We start from the raw sequence: 11,207 nt of genomic DNA on the forward strand, positions 1-11,207 counted from the left end.
AAAATGCCCTCTTCCACAAATGTCATGTGACACACTCATTGGCTAAAAGAATGATGACATCACACACATTTAGAATCATACCAAATGTCATGTGACACACTCATTGGCTAAAAGAATGATGACATCACACACATTTAGAATCATACCACCAATCTGATCCTTTGATCCTTTGATCTTTAAAACCCATAAATAGGGGTGAAAGTGCAACCACTTTTAGTCCGTTATTGGCAGCATTTAAGTTCGCAGCATTCGAATCTTCGCCAGAGAAGCATTTCAAAACTTTTGGTCAAAGGAGCTTTTGGTCAAAAACTCTTGGATCCTTTGCAAAGTCAGTGCATCCAGACCTCAACATGTCTCAAAGAGAAGATCCAAACGGACAAGAAGTTGACCCTTACGCTCTTCCCTGGGATCAACCACTAGACCCTTACCTCTCCTCTCTTCCTTGGTGTGAACAGGTAGAAGTAGAGGACAAGCGCTTGGAAGAATTAGAGAATGAAAATCTCCTCAACAGAGAGAAGATTGTGTTATTGACACAAGAAAATGAGAAAAAGAGCGCCGAATTTAAAAAGCTGTCCTACCAGCTTCAAGATAAGGAAGCTGTTATTTATGAGAAACAATGGGAACTCCTAGATAAGGACAAAAAGATCCAAGAGCTCCAAGCAAAGCTTGATGAAGCTCTGCAGAAAAATACAGAAATCCTCCAACAGAAGAAACAAGAGGACAGAAAGCAGAAAGACATGAAGTTTCAACTCCAAAACACGCAGATACAACACAGAGTGCTAAAAGCAAGGCTTGATTACCACCTGAAAGCAAATGAAGATCTTCGTCAAGAGAAGAGGCAACATGAGATCAAGCAAAAAGAAATGGCTTGCAAGCAGAAAGACATGGAGTGCCAACTCCAACAAATACAGGAAAAAGACAGGATGCTGCAGGCAAGGCTTGATAAGACACTGCACAACTATGAGGAGTTGCTGCAAGAGAAAAGGCAACATGAGATCCAACAACAAGAAATGGATTTCAAGCTTCAGATCACCGAGAAAAAACACCAAGACTTGCAAGGAAAGCTTGACGAAGCGCTGCAAAAAAATGAAGAAATCATCCAAGACAAAAAACAGCTGGAAAGGAAGCAGAAAGACACACAGTACCAACTCCAACAGATGCAGGGAGAAGAAAGGATGCTGCGGGCAACGCTTAATAACACACTCCTAAAATCTGAGGAGTTGCTTCAAGCAAAAAAGCAACAGGAGATCAAAGAAAAAGAAATGGACTGCAAGCTTCAGAGTGCTAAGAAACACAGCGAAGGCTTGCAAGGAAAGCTTGACGAAGCTCTGCAGAAACATCAAGAAATCTTTGAAGAGAAAGAACAGCTGGTCATAAAGCAGAAAGAAGAGGAACTTCTTCTCCAGGACTTTGAGAGGAAAAACAAAAGCCTGCAAGAACTTTATGACAAAATGAAAAACAAAACAACAGAACTGGCAGCAGAAAAGGAAAAAGAGGAGGCAACATCTAAACAACTGAAAGAAAGGTTGGACGAAAAAGACGCCAAATTAGAAGCAGTGGAGAAAACTTGCAAGAAACTTGAGCAGCAAAATAGAGAAACAATCGATGAGCTGAGTACCCTGATCCTAGAAAAAAAAGTGCTCGTCGAGAAGCTGCTGCAAAAGAAGAAAAAACGCTTCTGCTTCTTCCGGAGGAGGGACACTCCTGCTTTTACTACTGCTGATGTCACCTCGTCTTCCTCCACCTCTGCTCCAGCTTAATTTTCCCCTCTCCTCTCCGCATAGTGCTTGCTCAGAGGGGATTGTTGGGCTTTTCTCTCCTCTTTCTCTTTGCTCCTTTCTATCCCTTTCCATTACCCTCTTCTCTACAACACCCCCCCCCCCCCTCCTTTCCATTTCCTCCATATTTTAATAAACACAATTGGCTACATTTTACAACTGTCTGATTAGTGTCTTCATTCAAGAATGAACTGTCTTTGTCACTGTCAATGGAAAATTGTACTTAGTAGTCAGTATAATCTTTTAATGATATAAGTTTGTATATGGTAGAATACTACATGTAACCATTTGTGTTTATTGAAAGGATGTCTCATCCTAGGAAGTCTGTAACATTCCAGGGTGTTCTGGCTTTCACCACCACATCCTAGGAGCATGGGAAAGTTCGTACCTTGTTTTATTTTTTTACGGTAGGATTAACGTAGTTATATCTGTTTCTAGTTTAAGTGCTTTTTGTTTAGGTGGACTGCTGGACTTTCCAGACCAGCAGTTTTTGGGAAGTCATTCATGGGGTCACACTCTGGCCACACACCCACACACACACACACACATACACCTCCACATTTCAATGTATGGAACAAACGCTCACTGAAGTGTATAAATAAAGGACCAGGGCAAGTCCTCAGGGCGGGTCTCTGAGTCTCACTCTAGGCTGCCCTTGCTAGCAAGAAAATCTGTGTGTTTCTCCTCTCTGATTCTCTGCTGAAGAAGTGTTTTAGAATATATCTCTTAACATTATTTGGTCCTTCGTAGCCGGAGCAGAAAACATCAGAACTGTTATCTGTGACTCTGTTCCAAGATCCAGCACTGATTCCTGACGCCGTGTGGAGCCAGCACTGAAGCCTGTGCACAGCCCTCTTAGACGAGGAGAGAGCCCCAGGACGTGAATTCGGGTCTGGGCCAGTGGCCTGGTCCACGGCACTGGGATTCAGTCTGATGATCCGAACCACCAGTGAGATGTCGGAGGGTGAGAAACACTATTTTGGTATATAAAACGGCCGCAAAGGTTTAAAAGTCACGTGATAAAATAGGTTGAGTTCGCCAAAAGGAACTGTGTTTAGACTAGTTTTAGAGGTAGCTGAAATTACTTCGTGACAAATTAAAATACGTTTAAGCAAATGAAAACACGTTGAGACAGAGAAATTAAAATAGGTTTAAGTTCGCCAAAAGGAACTGTGTTTAGACTGGGTTTAGAGGTAGCCGTGAAATACTTCGTGACAAATTAGCGCGCAAATGTCTATATGTGTGTGTGTCTGGAAGTAATAATTGATTTTACAGCACAATAAGCTGCTGAACTACTTCCATTTTTGTTTTCTTTGCTGAGGCTCAAGTACTGGTGACAAAGGAGAACGGTTGAGTTTCATCTCATAAAACTGATACCGCTTCACCGTTAGGGTGAAGTCGAAGGCCGTATCAGTAAACCACTCTGAAGTCAAGCGTGCCAGTGACGGCCCAGCAAAATCTTTGAAAATGGAGAATAAACAAGCGAAATTAACACCTGATGAGAAATGTTTAGAAAAACAACAAGCCGGAGCAGGAATAATGCAAAAGAAAGGGAGAGGAATGCATAGTGGAAGAGCAAGAGGTAGAGGCAGAGCTACACACACACCAAACAGTGGCTTTAGCACTGCATGCTGGAGGTGTGGAAAAGAGGGACATTTTGTACGTGACTGTAAGAAACAAAGAAGACAGTAACTCAGAATAGGATAGCAGCTCAGGTGAAGAGAGCAGTTCAGACTAGGAAGAACATAATAATCCCTCACCAAGTGAAAATTAGAGATCAAAGTAGTTTAAAGTAGTTTAAAAAGGGTTGGAAACAGACCCGACTGAATAGATATAAATACAAGAGGAATAAAGTAAAATAAACAAAAGGCTAAATTACAACTTATCTTTAATGTATTCATACTAATAATAGCAAGGATACCAACCTGTAAACTGGTATTAATGATGAAATAATATTAATATGAAGAGGCACCTCAGTCAGTTATGATGTGAGGTGGATAATTGTTGAAAGTAATCTGCATTAAGCTTAGGGTTGCTCAAATTCAGTACAATGACATATGAAGTAAAATAGGTAAATATTTTAACTAATTACGTGTATAGAGGCACTTGACCTGTTTGAAAAACTGTCATCCTAATATGAGCCATTGTTGAGATATGGTAAATGGTAAATGGACTGGTTCTTATATAGCGCTTTTCTACTCTGTCCGAGCACTCAAAGCGCTTTATACAGCTAATTCATTCACCCAATCACACAAGCACTTCTAAACTTAAGTGCTAAGTAGCTAACATTCATACACATTCACACTCCGATGGATGCATCGGAGAGCAACATGGGGTTAGTATCTTGCCCAAGGATATTTGGCATGCAGACTGGAGCAGCCTGGGATTGAACCACCGACCTTCTGGTTAGTGGCTGATCCGCTCTGCCACCTGAGCTACAGCCACCCCAGATATAGAGCACACCTATGAAAACAACTAATATGCTGAACCCCGTATGACACAGCTGAAAACTACATGATGGAGAAGCTGAATTGAATATGAAACCACTGTGAGGTTGCGTTGTGGTCTCTTCTGAGCTGATGAGCAAGCTACACATTATCAGATCAGAAGCTGGCTGAGAACTCTTCAAAGAGAGGGAAACAGAACTATGATAACTGTGATAACTGGAATGTGCAGAGTTTCCGTGAGCAGTTTTCCTGCATCTTGACTCATGTGTGTGGAGTGTTCACAGCATCAGCATCATGTTTTTGTTTATTTGTTTTGGTGGGTTGAAAAATAGTTAAATAAACTTCATCATATTTATGGATCACGATGGCACATGCCATTGGCCAAATGATTTATTTACGCAGATGAAAAAAGTGAGTGTGAATGTGTCTGACGTCACAGTGTTTTTGTGCGCTGTGTAAAAGTAATTGCCTCTGATTGTGAGAGCGGTGATTCTGCAGGTCACCAGCTATTGTAAAGAAAAAAAAAAGAGTGAAAAAGAGACAAAATTTATATTATAGATGAAAAATAATCATAGGAAAAAGGTTTTGTGTTGATCAGCCAAGAACAACTACAATCTCATTTTCTGCTTTTAAGAAAGGACTGTTCACAAAAACAGAGAGAGAGAGAGTTGTGTGTGTTGATTAAGCAGTGATAATAATAATGAAAATGTCTTAGTTTGTCACTTTCAGGTGACAAACAGACCTGAATCAATTTTCCACATGCAGCGGTCGGAAGAAAGTTATAGTTTAACATCATTAGAAACATTCAGGCCAAGTTTCTGGCTAACTTATTTACAGCACCATGTGTCTCTCAAACTCACAAGCGAGCTCTCACTCCTCCCTGAAGACAAGGAATGCAGCTCCAAAGAGCAATAACATGGCAGATAAAGAGACAGCAGCAAAGTCCTGAGAAAAGAGTCCCAGCAAGCAGCAGCAGTGTGGACAAACAGCATCAGAGAAGAAGAGCAAACCCATCATCCTGCCTGATTGGATGAATGGCACTGTGTTCCCAACAAGCTGCAAATTCACTGTGCAGGTGAAAAGAACGTTTGAGGAGAACTGAGGAGACTGTTGGAGTTTGACATTTGCCACCTTTGGAGAAAATGGCAAGAAGAGACAGTGAAACAAGGACAAAGGACAAAGCTGAAAGAGAACTGCCTGCTATTGGACTGTTGAAGTGGGAGAGGACAACAGTGAGAGTAAGTGAGAATGCTGGTGTTTAAAGTGGGAAATCAAAATTTGGGTTAGCAAATCTGGGAAAAACAAAACTGACTGCTTAAGTGGGAAAATTGTGAAGGAGTCTGAAACACTGCAAAAAGAAACATACAAAATCACACACACACAAACAGAACATGCATTAACCCTACTAACACCTCCAAATACAAGAGTACTCATGAAGATTAGACAACATTTTAAGCATGTGAGTCTGTTTACCATCTTGTCCAAGTCACTTAGTGTGATGCAAAGATCAATGGACTCATAGCACATTAGTTACAAAATGATTAAATAATAGCAGAGAAATGTGTAGGAAAGGCAGCTTTAAGAACATGCTCTGCTGGATATGCAGCTCCACAGACATGCATTAAACCTGCCTAATAACACAAACACCCATGTAATGAAAATTAGCTTGTTATTTCTTATCAGTGTTAAAATAGTGTGAATTTAACAGACACTTGTTATCAAATGCTGAATTTATCCAATGCAAAAAAATTGACTCTCTAGGTTGCAGGACAACAGTTTAACTTTTGTGGGGGAAAAAGATTCTGGTTTGACCAACCAGTGATCAGACAATAAATGTAGTTGTTAATACAGTAAATTGGGAGATGCTTCCTGCTTGATTGATGCAGCACAAGTAATTTACTGTGTGAGGGAAATTCTATTTTTGTGATTACATTTTGAACATGCATTTCTGTTGTCCTGTCATCTTAGTGGGTTAATAGCTGATATGCAAATTAGTTTATCGTTCTTAGATTAATGAAAGGTGACTGAATTCTAGCACGAGTGAATGAGATGTGTTGGAGTTTGTTAGAGTGGAGACTCTAAAACACTGAGTTTCCTGTTTTGATGTGCGAGTGTATCCTGTACCTAGATACACAACTCTGAATACGTCAGAACAAACTTCTTTTGTGAAGTGCATGACAACATGTCACATGTTTTATGATGACGGGAAAAAAGGAAAACTGAATAAAATGGGTGCGTGTGGCCTAAATGAGTGAGAAGCACAGATCTGGGGATTAAACTCATAACATATTAGGCTTATGTTGTGTGTTGTGCAGCTGATGGTTGGTTCGGAGTGAATCTAGCTGATGATTTTTCTTTTGTTGTGAAGTTGAGCCTGCCAATTAGTATGATAGTATGATAAACCATGCTAATGGTATGATTTACCCTCCTGAGATGAGGAGCTTGTGTCATGACGTAACAAGGCCTTTTTATTTTGATACTTTCACAGTGCACTGAAAGTTTTGTTCGATAATCTCTGTTTGAGCAGATCTGCACGATTAGAAGCGCTATACGATACGTCGTCAAGAAAATTGTTACAAGTGAGTTTCTCCACATCAAAATGGGCTCAGGAGAAAGCCACTTATTTGGGACGATTAGAAAATGAGAGTCCCTGCCTAAAAAGGATTCAGCGAGGTAATCCGATCTAAAATTCTTCTTTTTCTTTCGAAATGACGTCATTTTGCTGAGGGTGGAAATCAAATGCGGCAATAGTTTCCACTATCAGCAAAGAAAGAATGGATGAATGAATGAATGGAAATAAAAACAAACTGACTGACTGGTAAAAGCTGACAAGACTTGACCACGACTCAAAGTTAACCTCCACCTAGACAGGCCAAAAGGGTGGATGAATTTATGTGTTTCTTTTACAGGAGCAGAAAGATGACAGCAACATTCGAGCTTGCATACCGATTTAACTTTTAAATGCCACTTTCTGTGTCTGTGAATCTACCAGGGGTGTGTTATTCATGGGTTTGTGTTGCTCACAGAGATTACTGTGAGAAAGAGTGTATACACATGCGCAGCGCTAACATTTATATTTCTTTTCTACAGCATTACAGTTCTTCTTGTGATTTGATCATGTGATTTATACCAGAACAACTAGTTAATGTTTTTCTACTACAGGATTTCTGGGTTTATGTGTGAAGAAACTGTGTTTATAGGTTATGAGTGGTGATGCTGTTACACTGTGTTTTGGGGAAAATGTGAAGGTTATTTTGATTTCACTTCCAGATCTTGTTTTTCAGGCCATGATGGTGTGTATGCAGGCTCCTGGCGGAGCCAGTTTTTAGGCAAACTTAATATGCAAAACACGCTAACATCTTTTACTGCAGGATTATAGGTCCGAAGTGGTGTTGCTCCAGAGGAGGAGATGCCCTGATGTTGCCTGGGACATGATCTAGCTAACCTTTTTCTTTAAGACAGGAATCTGGTTTTGATGAGTTGACTCATGGGAGTGTCCATGCGTCAAGAGGAGGGGTCCAGGATTAACATGAAACAATGAATTAACATTAAACTATGTTTTATATGATTTTTGCAGCGATTTGTGTGATTAACAGTTCATTCAACGGGTATTGAACCTATGCAAGTGGTGCATCCATGTTCAGATGAGGCTTTGATGGCCTATAAGTGAAGTTCACTAAACTAAAGAATGTGGTTTGATGATTGTTGACATGCTCTCCAAATAGAAGTTTTTCCTCCTAGCAAGGAAATACAGGTGCAGCAGTCATCTCCTGAGAAATCTTCAGAGGCCCGGTGAGAAGCAAGAACCATTCCAGGCATAGCTGACAGCCCAGGCAGTGGTTGAGGTCAAAGGTCGAGCTGGTTGGGGCCCATCATGAAATTAGACTTTGGAGCCACAGCAAGGACCACGAAGCTGCGTTGGAATGAGAACTGTGCCAAGGGGGATTTCCAGAGGCCAACAGAGGAGATTTTGGACAACAGACGGGCACCTGAAGGATGAGGGGAGCGTGCCAAGCTCCATCGACAGTGCAGGGGGAGTCCGAGGATGACATCATGATTCTGTGAAAAGCACAGGAACCAGAAGCTATGGTGGTGATGACAGCAGTTTCCTATGAACATCACCTAATGCTGTGTCACTGTACTGTGCATACGATGACACTCTGAAGACTGCTGGGATCATAACAGCAGTAAGATAACTGGACCCAGCACCCTTTCCAGAGAGGGGTTTTTTCTGCAGTAGAAGAGTCATAAGTATTCCTATCACAGGACAGAAAGTTATCCACGCCCTTTTCCCATGGATAGGGACTGGAAAATATGCTCTTGGAAGTGAGACACTGGACTATAGATTCGGCTTGTTCCTCAATGCATCCTGCAAGGTCAACGAGGGACATAACCAAGAAATGGACTGATAGGTTTGTAGCTTAAACCTATTCGCTGGAACGTTGAAGACAATATAATTACACAGCAAAGCAAGACACGAAGTAGGCAAAGTTCTTCATGTTACTCATGCATGAGGGAGACCTGCCTGGAGCCAAGTGTCGTTCCACCACTTGACCTCCGTCAGACTCTCAGCCAGGTTCCCCATAGCACTCCTTTTATTGTGGTAACATGAATATGCATAGGGTCATTAACATATAACATCTTACATAGGTATACATGTGAACAAAGGATTGTGTGTGTGTGTGTGTGTGTAGGTGTGTGTGTGTGTGTGTGTGTGTGTGGTCAGAGCGTGACCCCATAAAGACTTCCCTAAACCTGCTGGTCCGGAAGTCCAGCAGTTCATGTAAACAAATGGCACTTAGCCTAAAACAGATATAGCCACGTTTATCCTACCATAAAACAATAAAACAAGGTACGACCTTTTCCCATGCTCACAGGATGTAGGTGTGGATTCCAGAACACTCTGGAATGCGCACCAAGCCTTTGCAGACTATTAAGGATCACACATCCTATCACTACACAATCGATTATACACCTCTACCAATCTAAAACTAATTATAAAACTCTAAGCATATATAAGTAGATATTTCTAAGCATAAATGACAATCAACATTACAAAACCTAACATGGACGCTCTCCGAATTGCTGTAATGCAATATCGTGTAGCACTGGACATGATCCTGGCTGAGAAAGGAGGATTGTGTGTCTTATTCAACACCATGTGCTGCACCTACATACCAGATAATTCTTTAAACATGGCTTCAGATTCTAAAGAGACTGTTGATCGGCGTTGGAGTTTTCCTGGTTTTATTTTACTTTATTATATTTTATTTTATTTTGCTTTTCTTTACTTGTGTTATACCTTGTTTAAAGGCTGTAATTTCACAGATGATAAGTTTATCACTCACAACATACGCAGATGTACCACAAACCGATGAAGATTATGAAGACTTCTTTTCCTATTTGTTAAATGAAGATGAAGTGCAACTAATTATGTAGTAACTGAAAATGTGAAAGACAAGTAGTTACTTACTGATGACTATGATGTAGACTCTGATACAAGTGTCTAAGTTGCCAATAAAAATCAGCAAATGCATTTTATGACGAACTAACTGAAAATACATGTTGTAAGAAGTTATGTTCTGATAAATGATATGTGTTTTGCTGCACAATTCAAATCTGCTAAAAACAGAAGGGAATGTTGAAAGATTTTGAATTATATTACTTTATTATCTTTATTCAACTGTGATAATTGTTTATGTTTAAGCCTTATTTGAATTGTGTAGTAATGCCTGTACATAGCGTGTCAGCAAATTCTTTAACTGGAACAAAGTGTCTGCTCAAGTTTAGACAACACCCACATGTATTGTTTTAACCCACTACAAGATCGTTAATCAACTTGTTCCTCTTCGTCTTGCAAGGCTGCATCCTGTGCAGCCTCGAATGCAATCAGCAGATAAGAAGTTGTTTTTTCCTAACTTGTACTCCACCCATGAGTGTTACATGAGTAAGGCAGTATATAATAAAGTCTGACCAGATGCCTGGGCGCATTCCTGCACAGGATTCGCCCATGTACATGAACACTGTAAAAAGAAATTCCGTAGAAAAACGGAAAATGTCCTGGTAATTTTCTGCCAGTACATTTTCTGTTTTTTTACGGACGTTTGACGGAGTTTTCTGTAAATGATAAAACGGAAGATTCTGTAGATTTACAGTATACTCTCTGTACTATTTACGGACATTTCCTTCAGCTATAAAATGGAAAATTCTGTTTATTCACAGTATATTTTCTGTATCATTAACTGATATTTTCCGTTAATAGAAAAATTGAAATTTCTGTTTATATTACTATTTCCAAGCACTTCTTTTCACTGTAACTCATTAAATATAGTTCTTTATATCCTTAAACGTATATTTCTATGCAATTACAACCTAGTACACCATGTACTCAAAAATTTACAAATTAAAACTTAAATTAATTTGTGCTTCGTACACAACAACATTGGTACAATGAATGTTAAATATTCTTTTATTCTCCTTAACTCAAACACATTATAAAATATAATGACAGCATCCATCTTGTCATAAAACGACTAAACAGCTGATACATGAACAAAATAACTCACAAGTTTTCAAATTTGAGCATTTTTATTTACTTGGAATCAGGTTGCCCTCATGTAAATGTGTTTATTTACATTCATTCAAGTGTTAGTGTGTCTACCAAGTGTTTTCTTCAAACAGGACACCTGACAAACAAAAAATGTCATATTTAACGATATGTTCATATTTAATAATATCCAGAGTACCTTTTAGTTAGAATCACTGCCTTGTGGTAGTTTTGCCTCAGCCAAATGGTTAAGGTGTGGTTTACATCCATGTCTGTCCACTTATGATACAGTATACACATGTAGTCAGTTATAGCCAAACACCTTTGATTACTGAATTACATTCACTTCATTAATGAAGTGAATGTAATTCACATTTGTGTGAACATTTGTCTGAGATTAACTCTTTGGGGTCTTTACCTTACATACTATAACAT

The 11,207-nt window shown here is 39.7% G+C and overlaps 1 protein-coding gene across 1 annotated transcript; it reads left to right on the forward strand.

The window, feature by feature from the left end:
• Nucleotides 1-208: 208 nt before the first annotated feature.
• On the forward strand, nt 209-10,261 carry LOC146519132 (uncharacterized). The gene has a single exon (XM_085160262.1). It carries the CDS (start codon nt 351-353, stop codon nt 1,758-1,760), a length of 1,410 nt encoding a protein of 469 aa, XP_085016388.1. The 5' UTR covers nt 209-350; the 3' UTR covers nt 1,761-10,261.
• Nucleotides 10,262-11,207: the final 946 nt, after the last annotated feature.

Source organism: Neolamprologus multifasciatus, chromosome 5 (genome assembly GCF_963576455.1).
Source record: "Neolamprologus multifasciatus chromosome 5, fNeoMul1.2, whole genome shotgun sequence".
In the NCBI taxonomy this organism is placed as follows: Eukaryota; Metazoa; Chordata; class Actinopteri; order Cichliformes; family Cichlidae; genus Neolamprologus; species Neolamprologus multifasciatus.

What these genes read in the sequence shown, in the direction of transcription:
- LOC146519132 (XM_085160262.1), top strand. Translation starts at nt 351, where the DNA reads ATGTCTCAAAGAGAAGATCCAAACGGACAAGAAGTTGACCCTTACGCT.